Below are 20,298 nucleotides of genomic sequence, written 5' to 3' on the forward strand. Positions count from 1 at the left end.
GGTATCAGGATAATGCTGGATTCACAGAATGAACTTAAAAGCTTTCCTTCCTCTTCTATTTTTTGGAATAGTTTGAGAAGAACAGTTATTAGTTTTTCTTTAAATATTAGGTAGAATTCCCCTGTCAAGTTATCTGGTCCTGGACTCTTGTTTGATGGAGTTTTTTGACTACTAATTTGATTTCATTGCTAGTAATTTTTTTTTTCAAAATTTCTAAGAATTTATCCATTTAAATTGAAATTTCTTAAGATAATGGTTTGGTAGTTCTTAGAAATGTTTAAAGGCATTTCCCAAGGTGGTGGATGGGGGGGGGTTGATTTAAAAAATAATAAAAATAAAATGCTGGGTTAAACAAAGTTAGTCAGATTCTCTCAAAGCCTTAATGTGCTAATATGTTTTATTAATATTTGAAGCAGACATAGTCAAAATCATTTCTTAAACTCACTATTCCATGGAACCCATTTTTTTTCCACATAACCTCTTAAGACACCACTGCATGTCAGGATACTTTGGGTAGTGTTGCTTCAGTGAATTTCCAGAGTAAAGGGTTAATGTTCCATCTTGTCTGCTTAATTCTTCTAAAATTCCTTCTCCTTCAAATGGCTGTCAAGAGCTTTAAGTTAAATGTGTCAGTTCTCAGTTCATATTGTTATAAGCATTATTTTATTATTAAAGTGAGATGGGATTAAAAATAAGATTTTTGTAATGAGATAACATTTTAATTTTCAGCATTTATATATAAACGCAAGTTAATAAAACACATCACAAAACAGTAAAATTTCATAGTTAATATTTATAGGTGCATAGTTTCATGCTAACATGTTTCTAAGTATTGTATATATTAACAAATTTCACAACACATCATTATATTTTAAACAGAAATAATCATTAAAAGACACCTAGAAATCTTATAATATATGATAATAAATCACAACTTCTCAATAACAGCAACAAAAAAATAGTGAAGATTTAGAAATAAGTGGTAGTCACTTAGGTGCTTTAATTTAACATTTTAGATTTGAAGCCACAATATCCACACAGCACACAAGGGAGGACCCTGCTACCATATAATCACTTCAGTGAGAGGGAAGCACTGAAATGCTGAGTAGGGGCTGGTACAGATTACTTCAATCACTGCTGATGGAAGAGTTTAAAATACACTGTAAAAATTTTGAGAAAATGTTATGACTGGGCATTTTGGAACTGAGTACTTGTACAGGATGGAACATCTGTCAGTAGGTCTCAAGAAACTGGGAGCAAAAGTATTTCTTAGGCTTCGGGTTCATAGTCTTGATACCCTTCCTAATATAAAGAAAATCAGAAAGAAAACTATTATTAGTTTTAGTCATCAGTAATGAAGGATTTAGGGTGAATGAGATAAGACATGGCTCACCACCTTGAATGAAGGTTATAGTCATAATAGTTTTGTAACTGTTCAGTTATATACAATATAATTCTGTGTTTTGTCTTCCTGTCAAATATAAAAGTGAATTATCATGCTCAGAGTTCGGATATCTGAATTTTACTTTCACATGCCATTTAACAATCACATATTCTAGTACTGTAGGACAAGTTAGTTGCTCTATCTTGCTCCCAGTTTCCTCAACTGTACTTTGTGAGAGTCAAATTAAGTACCTAAAAAGCCTCTTCCAGGGCTAAGATGCCCTAATTCTTAAAAGGAGAAAGATATTGAAGGCAAGTGATGTTTTCTCTCCTTTTGCTCTCTCAATGAAAATCTCTTCATCCATGGCTTCAATTATTACTTCCATTCTAAACCCCCTCTCCCCATACAATATATGGATAACATCCACAATAAAGATATTAATGGTGTTACCTAAAGTGCTCAGATTAGTCCTCCTAAAGAACAGCTCTTAATTAGAATCCTGCTTTATTTATTTATTTATTTATTTATTTATTTGGATCCTGCTTTAAAATGAACAAATGTACCTTCCTCAATTCAAGTTGCTTTCTGAATATAGTACAAACTTAAATGGGAATGTTCTAGTATTCTACAACTTGCCTTTGACCCTCTCTGCAGCCTTAATCTGTCACTATTCTCTCTGTTCCCTAACCTCAAATCCTATTTACTCACTGTTCCTCAGACATATCCTTATGAATGTTCAGACATGCGTGCCTTGCTTCTGATATTACCTAGTGCTAGAATGTCTTCCTTTCATTTTGGCCTACCACATCTCCCCTCCCCTCCCACACAGATCAACACCAACTCTTCTATAAAACTCTCGATCACTATAACCAGATCCTGTAAATTATTATACTTTTTTATGTATCTTGAATATTTTTGCCTCTGTGATGCCTAATACATAGAAGATAGTCAACAATATTTAAAGGAATCATCATGAATAAACAGAGAATTAAACTTGTATTTGTTTTCATCAAGCCTATTAGAATGTAAATGCCTTATGTCCTGGTATTATCAACTAATCTTGTATTTTCTACAGTATTTAGTATTGTGCTATGCATAAAAAGATGCAAAAATTTTGATAAAATCTAATTAAGTAAAGAAACAATTTAATTTCATTTGTGTAAATGAGATTATCAATATGCCTTTTACTGATGCCATGAAGAATAATATATAATCTAACTACAAAACATTTTAACAGAATTTTCAATGAATAATATATCTTCTTTGCTTGTGATGTCTTGTGCTGGTATTAGGATAATGCAGTCCTCATGCAATTAATTGGAGAGTAATCTTTCCTCTTTTTGGGGAGAAGAGAAATTAATTGGTATTAATTGTAATTAATAGTTATTATCCCTTAAATGTTTGGTAGAATTCATCAGTGAATCTGTCTGGTCCTGGGATTTTCTTTGTGGGTATGTTTTTTTTTTAAACAATAATCCAGTCTTTTTACTTTGTTATAGAACTTTTCAGATTTTCTATTTCTTCTTGAGTCAGCTTCATTCTTCTAAAAATCTTTTTTAATTTTCCTTATGATACATTTCCTATTAAACTTATTTTCAAATTCAAATTAACCATCAAAATTCTAGATTGAAGTACATCAGTTGCTGCAAACCATGCATTTATCATATTTCTACTCTCTAAGTTTTGTGGGTAACTTATTTTACTATGAAAATAGTTTGCTGGAAATGTGTAGCAAATAATAATTTTCTTTAGGCATTCAGTTGATTTTCCCAACTTTCCATTTTGAAATTTATTTTAGAAAGTAAGGTTTTTAACAGAATAATTTTCTAATTCAGGGATCAGCAAACGCTTTCTGTAAAGGGTAAGCAAGTACATGTATTTGGTTGTGTGAACCACATAGTATCTCTGTTTAAACAACTCTTTACAAATGTAAAAACCACTTTTAGCTTTCAAGTTGTCTGCACAATACATATTTTGGATTTGGCCAATTTGTCCCTCAAGAGAATAAATCACTTTCACTAAGGACTAATGGAAGGAAAATCTGATGGTGATAGATTTTTGGTACTGCTTAATAGAAAGACCCAACTTGAATTCCTGAAGTTTATTTTCAGAGTTGTAGGATACAAAATTTTACCTCAGAAGGCATTTCATATGCCTCATTGTCAGGATCAACAGGCATATCTTCCAGAATTCCTTCCTGTGGGCCTCCTTCTTCACTCTAAATGGGAAGCACAAAAGGAATATGATGAGGTACTAATTTTTACTTTTAGAAAATTAAGCACACTTTGAAAAACATCTTATATACATAAAATACTGGTAATAATTTTGTAAAAATGGGTACTCCTTAATATTACTGCTGGCATTCTAAACTATACAATACCTTTGCAGAAATATTATAGTAGTATGTGTTGTTAACCCTAAAAATGTACAAAATTTTTACCCAAGTAATTCACTACTCAGCAAGTAGTCCAAAGATGTTTTCATAGGATCAATGACAGCATTTTTCACACACACACATAAAATGTTAACCTAAATGTTCAACAGAAGATAAAAAAGTTTAGAAAAAATTATAATTCATCTACTCAATAGATTATTATGAAGATATGTATTAACTATGGCATAAGAATTATATAATAAAATGAGAACCTTTTAGAAGACAAAGTTGCATATATTATGGACATAACCAATGTATTATTCAGATACAAAGCTAAAAAGATTGAAGAAAATCCAAAAAAATATTAAAGCACTTTTTATTGGGTAGTTATGTTTTCACTTTTTTGTAAGTTAGCTTATATAACCATTTATAATGTAAAAGCATATGTATTTTATAATTTATTTTTAAATGATGGCAAAGAAATTATTTTCTAAAATTTCAAAATTTAAACTATATGCATATATAGTTTCAATAGGAGAGAGAGAGAGAAAGGAAGACAGAGAGGAAGAAAAATCAAGTACATGATGCACAAATTTTTTAGATCTCCCCCCTTAGAAATAAGATACCATAAAAGTCAACTTGAATTCATTTCTTTACTAATATCCTTCATTAAATACCCTTTGTTGCTTTGCATTTATTCCATTAAAGTTCACTGAAAATTGAAAAAGCAGAGAGGCAATGTAAGCCTAAAATGGAGTTACTCAAAAAGATCAAATAGTCTCTCAGTCACTATAGCTTATGTTTAAAAATATGCCTTGTGTAAGATCTCCTATCTTCATCATGAAAGTGACTGACAGGTAGGCAGAGAGACAAAGAAATAGCTTCCCACGTGAAAGTCAAATTAATGTTCATTCTTAAATTAGCTGGACCAAGAAGTTTATAGATCATCTTCTCCTGCCCAATTCCCTTCTTACAAACAAAGTCCAGGTTATATATAAATGAAATCAAATGTAAAAACTTCCCAAAATAACTTACTTCTAAATGTGGAATAAAAATACTGTTTCCATAGTGTTTTACCTCTTACCACAAGACAAAAATATAGGCTCTCCTATATAGTGGTTAGACATGAGGTCTGTAGTATAACAAGACTTGAGTTCAAATCTTAACTTCTCTAGATTCTAGATTTTAAAATTGAAGTACAATTAACATATAGTGTTATATTAGTTTCAGGTGTGCAACATAATGATTCAACAATTCTATACATTACTCAGTGCTTACCACAATGAATGTAATCACCATCTGTCACCAAACAATGTTATTATCTTATTGACTACATGCCCTATACTGTACATTTCATCTCTGTGACTTACTTATTTTATAACTGGAAGTTTTTAGTTTTAATCCACTTGAGTTCATTCCCCTACCTACTTTTCCTCTGGCAACCACCTGTTCTCTGAATTTCAGAGTCTGTCCTTTGTTCATTTCTTTTATTTCTTAGATTCCACATATGAGTGAAATCATATGGTATTTGTCATTCCCTGTCTGACTTATTTAACTTAGCATTATATTCTCTAGGTCTTAGCAGTATTGCTGCAAATGGCAACATTTTATTCTTTTTATGGGTAATACTCCACTGTGCGTGTGTGTGCGTGTGTGTGTGTGTGTGTGTGTGTGTGTGTGTGTATACACAGGTAATAAACACCTCATTATGGTTTTGATTTGCATTTCCCTGATGCTCAGTGATGTTGAGCATCTTTTCATGTGTCTGTTAGCCATCTGTGTGTCTTCTTTGGAAGATGTCTACTCAGGTACTCTGATTTTTAAAATTGCACCTTTTTTAAAAAATATATTGTACAAGTTCTTTATATATTTTGGATATTAACTCCTATTGTATATATCATTTGCAAATATCTTCCTCATTCAGTAGCTTGCCTTTTTGTTTTGTTGATGGTGCAAAAAGTTTATTTTGGTATAGTCTCAATAGTTTTTTGTTTTGTTTTGTTTTTGTGTCTGTTGCCTAAGGGGACATATCTAAATGTTTCTACAGCTGATGCCAAGGAAATTACTGCCTATGTTTTCTTTTAGAAGTTTTATGGTTTCAGGTCTCACATTTAGGTTTTTAATTCATTGTGAGTTTATTTTTGTGCATGATATATGAAAGTGGTCTAGTTTCATTCTTTTGCATGTAACTATCCAGTTTTCCCAACACCATTTATTGAAGAGACTGTCTTTTCCCCATTGTAAATTCTTGCATCCTTTGCTGGAGATTGATTGACCATATAAACATGGGCTTATTTCTGGGTTCTCTATTCTCTTTGATTTATCCACGTGACTGTTTTTGTGCCAGTACCATACTGTTTTGATTACTATAGCTTTGTAATATATCATGAAATCTAGGATTGTGATACCTCTAGCTTTATTCTTGGGATATTTTGTGGTTCCATATCAATTTAAAAACTGTTTATTTCTGTGAAAAATGCCATTGGCATTTTGATAAGGATTGCACTAAATCTGTATAGAGCTTTAGGTTGCATGCACATTTTAACAATACTAATTCTTCTATGAGAATGAATATTTTTCCATGTATTTATGTCATCATGAATATCTTTCATCAAAGTTTTACAGTTTTCAGAGTTCAGGTCTTTCATCTCCTTAATTAAGGTTATTCCTAGGTATCTAATTTTTCTTAGTGCAACTGTAAATGGGACTGTTTTCTTAATTTCTCTTTCTGCTACTTTGCTTATCTGTGTATAGAAATGCAACAGATAGGCAGCCCAGGTGGCTCAGCAATTTAGCGCCTCCTTCGGCCCAGGGTGTGATCCTGGAGACCCGGGATTGAGTCCCACATCAGGCTCCCGGCATGGGGCCTGCTTCTCCCTCTGCCCGTGTCTCTGCCTTCTCTCTTTCTCTGTGTCTCTCATGAATAAATAAATAAAATCTTAAAAAAAAAAAAAAAGAAATGCAACAGATTTCTGTACATAATTTTGTATCCTGCAACCTTATGGAATTCATTTATCAGTTCTAGTAGTTTTTTGCTGGAGTCTTCAGGGTTTTCTATATGTAGTATCATGTTATCTGCAAACAGTGAAAGTTTTATTCTTCCTTATCAATTTGTATGTTTTTTATTTTTCTTGTCTGATTGCTGCAGCTAGAACTTCCAGTACCATGCTGAATAGAAGTGGTGAGTGGGCATTCTTGTCCTGTTCTTGATCTTAGGGGAAAAGCTATCAGTTTTTCACCATTGAGCATGATGTTAGCTGAGAGATTTTCTGTATATAGCCTTTATTATGTTGAAGTATGTTCCCTGAAAACATAATTTTGTTGAGAGTTTTTTTTTATCATGAATGGATGTTGTATTTTGTCAATGTTTTTTGGCATTGATTGAAAGGATCATATGGTTCTTATCCTTTCTCTAGTTAATATGATGTATTATATTGATTGATATGCAAATACTGAACCACACCTGCATACCTTAATAAATCCCAATTCATTGTGTTGAATGATTTTTCTAATGTATTGTCAAATTCCATTTGCTAATAATGTATTGAGGATTCTACATCTATGTTCATCAGATATATTGGCCTGTAGTTTTCTTTTTTGCAGTGTCTTTGTCTGGTTTTGGTATCAGAGTAATGCTGGCCTCATAGAATGAATTTGGAAGTGTTCCTTCTCCCTTGTCCCCCACTCTGCCTCCCCTTCCTCCTCCTTCTATTTTTAGATGGATATTTTTTTAAGATTTTTATTTATTTATTTGAGAGAGAGAATACATAGAGGGAGAAGGAGAGAGAGAAGCAAACTTCCTACTGAGCAGAAAGCCTGTCTTGGAGCTCGATCCCAGGACCTCAGGACCATGACCTGAGCTAAAGGCAGATGCTCAACTGACCAAGCCACCTGGGTGCCCCTATACACATTTATATATACATATATGTATGCATGTATACATTAGATCCATCTTGCCTAATCTGTTGTTCAAAACCACTGTTTCCTTGTTGACTTTCTGTCTGGATGATCTATCCATTGTGTAAGCGAAGCGTTAAAAGTCCCCTACTCTTACTGTATTACTGTTAATCCCTCCTTTTATGTCTATTAATAGTTGCTTTATGTAAGTAGGCATTCCCATATTGAGCACATATATATTTACAATTGCTTTATCCTGTTCCCTTTATCATTATGGCGTGCCCTTCTTTGTCTCTTGCTACAATCTTTGTTTTAAAGTCTATTTTGTGGGCAGCCCGGGTGGCTCAGCGGTTTAGCGCCACCTTCAGCCTGGGCATGATCCTGGAGACCCAGGATTGAGTCCCACATGAGGCTCCCTGTGAGGAGCCTGCTTCTCCCTCTGCCTGTGCCTCTCTCTCTCTCTCTCTCTCTCTGAGTCTTTCATGAATAAATAAATAAAATCTTTAAAAAAATAAAGTCTATTTTGTCTGATAAATATTAATACCCCAGATTTTTAGTTTTCATTTCCATGGTAAATGTCTTTCTGTTTCTTCAATCTGCATGTATCTTTAGGTCTGAAGTAAGTATCTTGTAGATAGCATATAGATGGGTCTTATTTTCTATCTGTTCAATCACCCTGTGTCTTTTCATTGGAGCATTTAGACCATTTACATTTAAAGTAATTATTGAGAGGTATGTACTTCCTGCCATTTTGTAACTTGTTTTATGGTTTTTGTTTTTGTTTTTGCTTTTTTTTTGTCATTCTTCTCTGTTTCTTCTTCCCTTCCTCTCTTCGCTTTTGGTTTGATTGGCTTTCTTTAGTGTTATGCCTGGATTCCTTTCTTCTCTTGTGCATGCTTATTATAAGTTGAAGATTTGTGATTACCATTAGGTTCATATGTAACATCTTAAATGTGTATAGCAGTTTATATTAAGTTGATGGTCAGTTAAGTTTGAACACATTCTAAAAGCACTAAATGTTTACAACACCTCCCCCTTTCTATGTATATGATGTCATATTTTATATCCTTTTACTTATAAATCCCTTGACTGACTTTTGTAGATATAATTGGCTTAACTGTTTTTGCATTTTAATCTCCATTCAGGTTTTACAAATAATCTACTATCTTTATTATGTTTGCTTTTTATTTAAAAATTTTTATTTATTTGAGAATGAGAGAGAGAGAGAGAGAGAGAGAGAGAGAATGAGTGAGAGAGAGCATGGGGCAGAAAGAGATGGAGAAGCAGCCTCCCGCTGAGCCTGGGAGACTGACGAACGCAGGGCTTGATCCCAGGACCCTGAGATCATGACCTAAGCTGAAGGCAGATGCTTAACCAAATGAGCCACCCATGTGCCCTTACATGTTAGCATTTGCCTGTCAATGTTTTTCTTTCATACTTTTCTTACTTTAGTTATGGTTTTTTCTTTCCATTCAAAGAATTCCATTTAGTGTTTCTTAGAAGCCTGGTTTAGTAGTGATTAACTCCTTTAACTTTTTTTGTCCAGGAAACTCCTTATCCCTCCTTCTGTTCTGAATGATGACTTTGCTGGATAGAGTATATATCCTTAGTTGTAGGTTTCTTTCTTTCAGCGCTTATAATATATCATGCCACTCTTTTCTGGCTTACAAAGTTTCTGCTGAAAAATCAGCTGATAGCTTTAGTGGTTCCCTGCTTTTTTTTTTTTTTTATTAAAAAAAAAGGTTTTATTTATTTATTTGAGTGGGGAAAGTAGGGAGAGAAGCAGAAGGAGAGGGACAAGCAGACTCCACATAAACACAGAGCCAGATGCAGGACTCAGTCTCACAATCCTGAGTTACTACCTGAGTCAAAACCAAGAGTCTGACACTTAACCGACTGTGCCAAACAGGTGCCCCATGTTTACTTTTCCCCTTGTATGTAACCATTTTCTATTCTCTTGCTGCTTTTAAAATTCTCTGTTTATAACATTTTCTTGCCATTTTGATATGTTGTCTTGGTGTAGATCTCCTTGGTTAATCTTGTTAGTTGTTCTCTGTATTCCCTGGATCTGAATGTCTCTGTCCCCAGATTAGGAGAGTTTTCAGCTATTATTTCTTCAAAAAGTGTTTTGCCTCCTTTTCTATTCTCCTTCTGCTATTTCTATAATGCAAATGTTATTATACTTGAAATCGCTACATTTCCTCAACCTATTCTTTTTTTTTTTTTTTTTTGAGATGGGGGGAGTAGAGGGAGAGAATCTTAAGCAAGCTCCATACCCAGTGCTGAGCCTTACAGTATAGGCTTGATCTCACAACCCTGAGAGCATGACCTGAGCCAAAATCAAGAGTTGGCCACTTAACTGACAGAGCTACAAGGTGCCCCACAATCTATTCTTATTTTTTATTTTCCTTTTTGCTGTTTAGCTTGGTTTCTTTCCCTTAGCCTATTTTCCAGATCATTGATTCACTCTTCTGCATCTTCTAAATTGCTATTGATTCCTTCTAGTATATGTATGTTTTGTTTTGTTTTGTTTTGTTTTAATTTCAGTTACTGAGTTCTCCATCTCTGACTTGTTCTTTTTTTTTTATACTTTCTATCTTTTTGCTAAAAGTCTCACTGAGATTATCCACTATTTTTCAAAGTGCAATGGGTATCTTTATGACTATCACTTTATCTCTATTAGGCATATTGTTTATCTCTATTTCATTTAGCTTTTTTTTTGTTGTGTATTTGTCCATTATTTCATTTGGGATATATTCCTCTGTTTCCTCATTTTGTCTCATTCTGTGTTTGTTTCAGTGTATTAGGATGGCAGCTATGTCTCTCAGTCTTGAAAAATAGTGGCCTTATGAAGAAGTCCTGTGGCACAATGTCCCCTGCCCACCAGAACCAGGCATTTCAAAGGTGTCTCCTCTGTGGGATGTGTGTACCCTACTGTTGGGGTTGAGCTACAGACTGAAGCTATTTGTCTTCAGTCCTGTCAGCTGCAATGACCCACTTTGCCTACTGTGGATGTACCATTCAAGACTTGGTCCTTGTGCTGTTGAGGAATCTGTCTGAGGATGCCCCGGCTTTTAGGTGGGGCATATCAGCAGTTGGACTAGCTGTCTGCACTCACTCTGTCTGCCACAGGTATAAATATACCAAACAGCAAAATGCTTTCCTGATTGGGCCCCTGAGAGGCTTCCAATGATGGGCAAGGTTAGCAGTCAGACCAGATTTCTATACCTAGTCTGTCTGCCAGGAATGCAGGTGCACCAAAAGGCAAAACGCTATTCCTGCACATCATCTAAAAGGCTCAGCTGCTGGAACTGTGGGTGTGCTGTTGTATGTAGTTTTCTTCCCCTCCTGCCAGGGAAAGAATCACTTTGGAATGGCAACAGCCTTTGCTGGAGCTACTTACAGTGTGTGTTGATGCAGGAGCTTCTTTGGAAGGATCTTGCTGACACAGGTGAGTTAAACAGGTTAGGTCTGCAGGGGAATGTGGGCATCACGCATATGGTGCTAGCAAGGGAGTCAGACACTGTTCACACTGATTCTTGCAAGTGTCCTCTTCCATCTAGTCTGGGAGATGGGAAGATAAATGGTACCCACTGGCACTTTTGTTCCTGGGTAAGTCTCCTGAAGATCCCTGTCCCTTCAACACAGATTCTGGGACTAGTAAGTAACTCTCCTTCATATATATCACAGATTTTCTTAAACAGCTACATCTATGCCTTTTATCCCCTGGGTTTTTTACTATGCTGGTTCTTTAAGGGCAGAGACTCAGTTTCTTATCACCCTCTAGCTCTCCCAGAACTAAGCCTGCTGATTTTAAAAGTACTTGGAGTTAAGCTCCACCGATAGCAAAAGCTCACCAAGCTAAGTCCCACTGTTTTTCAAGGCCAAATATTAGAGGAACTCATCTTCCTAGTGCTGGTTCCCCAAGCTTGGGTGGGGTTTGATCTTGTTTCTTTTGTTTGTGATGCCCCCCAATTTGTGATTAGTCTCACTGGGGGTTTGGTTCCCAATTATGTATCTGCCCCTCCAATACTGTCCCATGTGACCCCTTCTTCATGATTAGCTGTGGAAAGTCTGTTCTTCCAGTCTTTGGGATAACAGATGTAGCTGTTACCTTGGTGTGTCCATGGGACCAGCGGAATTCAAGATCTTCCTGGTCTCCCAGGTTCTAGATCTTTTGTGATGTTGGGCAATTTTCTTAAGGTTTTTCTAAGCACCAAATAGCCTCAGTGAAAAAATGGGGCAGCAATTCATCTTTTAATTAGGAGGAGCAAGTGACATCATTAATCGATTAGTATTTAGGTAACTTTTAGTGATAGTCAAGTATGAGGAAAATAAAGTAAACCTATTGTTAAAAAGAAAACCACAGGCCCAAAATAGAATCACTTATGTTAAGGACCCAAGTCTTAATACCTAACCTAATTGTAGTTTTACATCCCCAAGAATATAAACTTTAACCTGCCAAACTAATTTCCTGGCCAACACTAGGAGGCAATCTGCTCTTACACCATTTCTGTTCCCCTTAGGAGTGTGATCTTGCCTAAAATAATTCATTCACTGTTTTTTTTTTTTAATTTTTATTTATTTATGATAGTCACACACAGAGAGAGAGAGAGAGAGAGAGAGGCAGAGACACAGGCAGAGGGAGAAGCAGGCTCCATGCACCGGGAGCCTGACGTGGGATTCGACCCTGGGTCTCCAGGATCGCGCCCTGGGCCAAAGGCAGGCGCCAAACCGCTGCGCCACCCAGGGATCCCTCATTCACTGTTAATAATTTCCTTTCCCCCCATTCCCTCTCTGTCTTTAATTTTTTTTCCTTTTCTGAAGCTTGATGGAACTCTTTTCTATTTGCTTGACTCATAAATCACTGAGTAAAGCCAATTGCATCATCAAATTTGCCCAGTTGATTTTTTTTTTTTTTAACAGATTTGGTGGCAGTATTGACAACTGAAATGAACTTCTGACAACATTCAGGGACAACAAGAAACAGAGGCACAATGCCTCACCAATCCTTTTGAGTTTCTTGTCTTTTTTACTATTTCTGAGGACCATTGGTGAGTTCCTTTCAATTTGAACTCTGTTCTTTTTGCATCGAGGTTCCATTCTAAATGGCTTTACACTGTAGAGTTAATAGGCCAGTGTAGGCTGACAGGAAACTCTCTAACAGAATGCCCATCCTCAGCCCTTGTTTCCATCTGCAATTTCAGTTTGGAATCCCTTCCCAGGTTTCAGTCCACAGTCTCCATTAATGGAATCTGCTGGTTTAGTTCACATTAGGAATTGCTGGTGGTGCATATAGAAACTTTCACTGGCAAGTCCACAGCAACTTCTTAAACCCAGCTCTTAGTTCTATCCTCAGATTCCATATGAAGAACTGCAGCTGCCACCAGAAGTCCTTAATTTGTTTAGAATCAGTCCAGAGTCCCCATTCTTTATGGTCTGCTGGTTTAATCCTTTTCCCAGCATCTAGTTCTTTGCTTACTGCTGATGTCCATGATTCTGTTTACTTGGTAAATATTGGTTTCTGTTAATGGACACCTGAGGTAAAGGCTAATTGCTAAAGGGAATCTTGGATGCCAAAGAGCAGCAAAAATTTGTGGACATAGATTGAGCATTTAAGAAATCTAAGCCTCTCACATTAGGATAAGTTGGTTTAAAAAAAAAAAAAAGGATAAGTTGGTTACACAATGGGTTAGATAGACCCTAGGTCACCCAACTTCAAGACAGCTTCTGTGCAACAAGGTACACTGTAAAACATGCATAATTCCCACCCCAACTGCATATCCCTTTTAGATATGAGTTTGGCCCTGAGAAACGCAAAGACTTGGCTAATGGGATCTTTAAACTCTAAACATTTCTAAAAACTATGGTCTCAGAATCTGTGAATATCTACAGAAGTGTCAAAATTTTACTAAAAACAATCTAGAATTACAATGGCTGTTATGAGGAATGTTCCAATTAGGTAAGATCACTTACGAAGTGTCCTTGAAGGTAAAGCCTTCAAAATTCCAAAAATAGCTTCATTGAAAAATTTACTACAAAAAAACTGATAAAAAAATTAAAAAGATACAAGAGGTAACTAATACAAAAGACTATAAGATTCATGTAATTGTTGGGATGCCTGGATGGCTCAGCAGTTTAGTGCCTGCCTTCGGCCCAGGGCGTGATCCTGGAGTCCCAGGATCGAGTCCCGGGATCGAGTCCCACACCGGGCTCCCTGCATGGAGCCTGCTTCTCCCTCTGCTTGTGTCTCTGCCTCTCTCTCTCTCTCTCTCTCTCTCTCTCTGTGTGTGTGTGTCTCTCATGAATAAATGAATAAAATCTTAAAAAAAAAGGAAAGAAAGAAATCCACCAAGTTAATAACCTTATAGACACCCCTGTATGTACCTTAGAATGAGGGCCCCCATATAAGTTTTGCATTATCATATCTGTCTCATGGTTAAACACTTTTAAACAAGATCTCTGATTATATGTTTATGTGTGTCTACTATAGAGTGTGGCATTTTCTACCTCTGGATGGCATTACTAAAATTTGTATATAGCTCTGTTTAATTGGCTTAAAAATAAGCACTTATAACTTAAGAATTTTTTAGAAAAAAAATCTCAGAGAGTAAAACAAATGCTTTTTAGATTCACAGGACTGGGAAATATTCAGTATTAAGGGTAATTTCAGGTTGCTGGTTGATTATAATAAACATATCTTAGACTTACCAACACTGACTACAAGGCAAACATATAACTTTTTATTCTGTGCAGGCTTACTAGTCAAATAAGTTCATGTGTGTCTATTGCAAAATTTTTCAGGAAAAAAAACCCAGAAAACCTTAGAATAATGGCTGATTTTGTCTAATGTTTCAGGTCTAAACATAATCAAGAATAAGGAAATTAATAAGTATAAATAAAATTAAAATGTCTTAAGTGAATTTCCTCAAATAATTTTGGTAACCTGAAACTTTAAAGTTTTACTAAGAGATGAGTTAAGTTAAATTCATTAAGTATCAAGATTATTTCCAAATATAAAATGTTAACCACTGAAAATAAGCTTAGTCCCTTTTTACTTGCTTTTATAGAGGAATCAAAATATCTGTACCTATTAGTAAACATGTTTTATGCCACACTGAGAAATTTTCTATGAAAAAAAGCAGAAATCATAAAAAGTATATTTCTAGAAATAAAAAGCATAAGTTTGTCACTTCACAGAATGCCAATGTAAAAGAGCTTTCATAATTGTTTACTTCTTAGTTAAGGTTTCTGAGAGTTGATAATTCTAATTGATATATGTAATTAAAGCTAATAGAAATAATAAGGGAAGCAACTCTGTATGCAAGAGAAGAAAGATACTTGCTTTTGGTAAAGGAAGGTATGAAGAATGGAGATACATTCTGGTCAAGGGGGAAAAAAAGCAATTTTGACTTAAAGTAAGACTGCTTATTGAAAGGTGAAAAATATAGGACAAAATTCAAATGTAAAAAAGATAGTTGAAGAAGATTGTGGAACAAAATGTATGAAATTTTAATGTATAATCAAGCTAAAATCAATATGAACTTATTAAAGAATGAGTTTAAATATTAAAAGTAAACAACTCTAAAATTAGAATGTGGCTTTCTTTTCTGTTAAGACAGAATTTTCTTAGATTATTCTTGTGCTCATTGTTTACAATTTCCAATTAAGGTTTTTCTTTAATATAATCTGCTCAGAAAAATAAAGATTGTATGTTTTGCATTTATCAGGTCTTTGATTACTTAGGGTTCCCCCCCTTAGGAGTCTTTTCAATATTAAAAGAGCTAAGGCTTGACTTCTAAAGAAGATGAAGTAGGAGGATTCTAAGCTCCCTGTCCTATAGATACAGCTATGTAACACCCACATCAGTGTAATTGACTCAGAAAATGGTTCAAAGACTGCAGGACAGACTCTACAAATAAATGTAGAGAAGAGGCCACACTGAAGAGAGTAAGAAGGGCTGAGACTTGTTAAGAGCAAACTAACCCACTGTCTATGGCAGGAATGGACTGTGCTGCCATGGAGAAAGACCCTCACCCCAGGCACCCCAGGCACAGGGAACCCACATGGGGAACACGAATATCCCTAACATTTAGCTTTGAAAACCAGAGGGACTTAATTTCATGGGTTCTTACAAATAGCAGGGCTTAACACCTGGAACTTTAAAAATGAGCATGCTTGGCCCTAGGAGAGCCAGGAGGGTGATGGGACAGTCCATTCCCTTAATGAGATAAGACAGTAAACAGCCACATGGTGATACGGCAGAGAACAGCAGTTTGAAAAACACCTGGGGTGTACACAGGAGGGAGATTTGTTTATTAATCTCAGAGCTTATGCTCAAGGGGCAAGGGTCTTTGGGAGACTTATCCAGAAACAAAAGAGATGGTAGGTGCCATTTCTCTACCTTGCCCTCCAACCTAGATACATAGACAGCTGCAAGAACCAGCAAAGTGCCAACCAACAGGGTGCCCCGCCACTGGAGGCTTCTGCAGTTCCACCTCATCCAACCCTGCCAGCCTGAGCAGTTTTCCTGGGTGCCTTCAGGTCCCTTCCTGCAGGGGATCTGCACAGACCTTGCTGGCACTGTGCACACCACCGCCACACTCTCCTGTGAACTCTCCAATTGCAGCCCTGTGGCAGGAGGATTCTAAGTGGCTTCAGGTCTCCTCTTGCTGCAATCATGCATACACCTCACTAACACCATGAGCCCAATTGCTATATTCTCCTATGGACCTGGCCTCTCCAATATGCCTTTGGCCAGAGTCTATCCAGAGTCTATCCAGAGCAGTGCCATGAGCCTGGCAGTGTGCAAGCAGCCCTGATGGGGGTCAGCACCACGTCACTGTGATTTCTGTCCCAGGTAGAGGGGAAGATAACCACACATACACACCACTCTGGCTATGGCCCCAGCAATGCACTGGGGGCAGACACGTGGTCTGACTGCAGGCCTTGCCCAACTATGAAAGTTTCTCAGGGGACAATACAAGGAAAGTGCCCTCAGTTTAGTACAACCACAGCTCTAGTAAATGTCTAATCTGACTCAACTCAAGCCCAGAGTGGCCATGTATGAGCCCACTAACCAGACAGGAACCAAACTGTCCACAACCGGCAAAGAAAGACATTACAGACAACTGGACTGAAGGCAAAAGTAGCTCAGCCACAATAGTAGGGTATACACAAGACACACAGGAGACACTTTTGAAGTGCCAGGTTCTGATGAACAGGGGACACTGTACTGCGGAAAACCACAGGTCCTCTTCTCCATAAGGCCACTACTTCCAAAAGCAAGGGTCCTAGCTGACTTTCCTAACACACAACAACAGACACAGAGGTTTAGACAAAATAGGGAGACAAGGGAATATATCCCAAATGAAATGAAAGAGCAGGAAAAAAAAAATCACAGCATGAGAGCTAAATGGATGGAGATAAGTAATATGCCTGATAGAGAATTTAAAGTAATGATCATAAAGATACTTACTGAACCTTGAGAAGAGTGGAGGACCTCACAAAGGGAAAGAAAACAGAAGAAAGAACGATTCGGAAGGAAAGAACCCAATAACTGAAATTAAATATATACTAGATGGAATAAATACAGACCAGAGAAAGCACAAGAACAGTTCCGCAATCTGCAGGACAGAGTAATGGAAGGCAAAACAGCAGATGTAAAAAAAAGCACTTGACAAAGCACAACATCCATTCATGATAAAAACTCTCAACAAGGTAGGTTTAGAGGAAACCTACCTCAGCATAATGAAGGCTTTTATGAACTTTCAGGTTGGGAGGGAGCCAAGGAGAGCACAATCTTCCAAGGTATTTTGGAAACAAGGTTTCCAGAACCGTGAAGGTGCTAGCTATTGTTAGGAAAATGTCATTTATTATTGTTTAGTAAAAACCCAGTCATGGGACCCTTCAGATGTATATCAATGGACCATATGCTTGGATGACGACTGCTAATATATATCTTGGGGTATGGAGAAAAGGAAGTTTCCAAAAGAATTTCTCTATGTTTAAAGTAGACTCATAGGATTCTGAGGGACTAAGGTTGCCTTTTGCCCTTAGCAGTGTCAACATCCAGGCAGCTTTCAAGGACTTGTCAATGGGCTGTCTGCCTCAAGGAAAATTTTTTTTTTTTTTTTTTTCCCACATCACTATGATCCAGCAATTATGCTACTGGGTTTTACCCAAGGAACACAAAAACACTAGTTCAAAGGGATACGTACATCCCTATGCTCATTGCAGCATTATTTACAATAGCCAAAATGTGAAACAATCTAAGTGTCCATCAATTGGTGAATGGATAAAGAAGTATACACACACACACACATACACACACTGAAGTATTATTCAGGTATAAAAAAAGAAATCTTGCCATTTGTAATGACATAGATGGAGATAGAAAGTATAATGCTAAGTGAGATAAGTCAGTCAGAGAAAGGCAAGTACCATATGATTTTACTCATATGTGGAATTTAAGGAACTATAGAGAACTGCTGGTTACCAGAGGGGCAGCGGTGGGGGGAATGGGTGAAAATGTTATTAAGGGGTGCACTTGCTGAGATGAGCATCAGGTGATTAAATAAAAACTTTTTTAAAAATTTAAAAAAATAAAAAATAAATTTAAAAAATTGTTTTAATTTAAAAATTTTTTTTAAAAAATAAAAACTAAAAAAAAAAACATGTTTGTTATCCCTTCTGGTTCAAATTTAAGACATATTAGTTTTTGATTCTTTCTTTCCAGGGAATAAGTATTTTCTTTTTGTTTTTCTCATTTTATATCTTAAGGATATGGCTTGACTTTCTGTCTGCCTGGAATATGTCTGCCTGGAATATGTAGGCTGTCAGTTCTTTTTTTGGCTATCTTTGGGAGTAATTACAGATATTTAAAAAAAATAATATCTTTTACACCTTTTTTGAGGATACCTCTTAGGTCCATGAAGTTGTTTAATACTTCCAGAAATATTTACTGTTTGTCCTACCTAAAACCTGACAAGTTATTTTTAAAAGACTTAACAACTCTATAATCAGAAATTTGGCCAAATTGGAAGCCAGTATTCAGAACCTGATAGAAAAATTTTAAGCCTTCTCACCTAAGGTAAATATACTCAGAAAAGACATTCTCATGAGTGGATGGGTGTGTCAGTCCTTTGATATCACTACACAGCAACCCCATTCTTTGAGGAATTAAAAACAGCTGTCCTTTTTTTTTTTTTTTTTTTAAAGCAAATGTAGTCTTTACAGGACCAGAAGTACAATTATAGAACCAATACAAAGACTACCAATATTTTTGACCAATCGCACAACCTCCTTTATTTATCTCAAAATGTGTATGTGTGTTTAAGTATCATAAAAATCCTGGCTTTGAGGGAAAGAGAGTCATTCTAGAAAGTACTTGCATTTTTTCCCTGTGCTATTGAAATGTAAATGTTCAGTGGTCTAACTGGTCCTTTCCAGGAATTAGTCCATCTCTTTAAAATGCAAATTCCAGGGAGGTAATTTTTATCAAGAAAAAACAAGGGGGAAAGTCATTTAGAACTTGACTTGTCAAGGACAAATACAAATCTTTTAAGTGTCTTCTCTACAAATATTAAAAGAAACCATTAGCCACCTAGGCCAATAACCTTAGATTCATCTAACAGAGCAACAAACTCATCCAACATTTATAGCCAGTAAATTTTGTACCTACTGCATGGCTGTGATATTATTATTATTATTATTATTATTATTTAAATAGTTTATTTATTTACTCATGAGAGACACAGAGAGGCAGAGACATAGACAGAGGGAGAAGCAGGTTCCCTGCACGGAGCCTGATGCAGGACTAGATCCCAGGACTTTGGGATCATGACTGAGCCAAACTGAGCCACACAGCCTCCTGGCTGTGATTTAAAAATAGAGTTATAAAGTCTTCATCTGTGGGTATAGTTATGTGTGTCTATAAAAGTGTTGTAAATGTGTTTCTCCCTCTGGATGGCATTGCTAAAATTTGTAAGAGAGGACTTTTGAAGTTAGGCTCTTTTAAGGATTGGCATTCTATAATTCAGGGACAGAAACTAATCCAAATGTTTTTCAAATTCATGTGAGCGGAAAAAATATTTGAAGTACACCAAGTTTAAAGTTGATAGTTTAATTAAAACAAACATGTCTTTAGAGTTAATATAAATTTTTATTCTACCTGACTTGAGTAGCCAAAATAAGTTTATTATCTTTTACAAGATCTATCAACAACAGCACAAAATAGATTAGTATAATGACTAACCTTGTGTAATGTTTAATAAAGTTTTTGTAAGTAATCTAAACAGAATTATTAAGAACAAGTAGATGAAATAAAATATATTTGGAAATGTTAATGTTACATTTGAAAATTTTAAGAGATATGCTTCTAGAAATTTTAAAATGTATTCATAAATTTGAAAACTTTTTAAATGCTAATATGACCATTCACAACTGCTTATTTCTTAGTTTTCATGAAAAGTCAAGGCTCATAAGGATTAAAGTTCTAATTCATATATGTAATTAAAACTACTAAAAATAAGGGAAACTTCTCTATATTCCAGAAAAGTAGGATATGATTTTCAGAAAAAAAAAGATATGAGAAATTAAGATGCACTTTTTGTTGAGGGGGGAAAGTAGCTTTGTCCTGAAT

The 20,298-nt window shown here is 35.8% G+C and overlaps 1 protein-coding gene across 3 annotated transcripts in view; it reads right to left on the minus strand.

Moving 5' to 3' along the window:
- Positions 1 to 379: 379 nt before the first annotated feature.
- Positions 380 to 20,298, minus strand: part of SNCA (synuclein alpha) — a 143,610-nt gene continuing 123,691 nt past the window's right edge. For all 3 annotated transcript variants that reach the window (XM_041757920.1, XM_041757922.1, XM_041757921.1), the window contains exons 5-6: positions 3,519 to 3,602; positions 380 to 1,302 (exon numbers count right to left, since the gene is read on the minus strand). In XM_041757920.1, the coding sequence (XP_041613854.1) occupies positions 1,270 to 1,302; positions 3,519 to 3,602 (117 nt within the window). In that variant the 3' untranslated portion in view covers positions 380 to 1,269. The remainder of the gene's footprint in view (positions 1,303 to 3,518; positions 3,603 to 20,298) is intronic.

This window comes from Vulpes lagopus, chromosome 6 (assembly GCF_018345385.1).
Source record: "Vulpes lagopus strain Blue_001 chromosome 6, ASM1834538v1, whole genome shotgun sequence".
Classification (NCBI taxonomy): Eukaryota; Metazoa; Chordata; class Mammalia; order Carnivora; family Canidae; genus Vulpes; species Vulpes lagopus.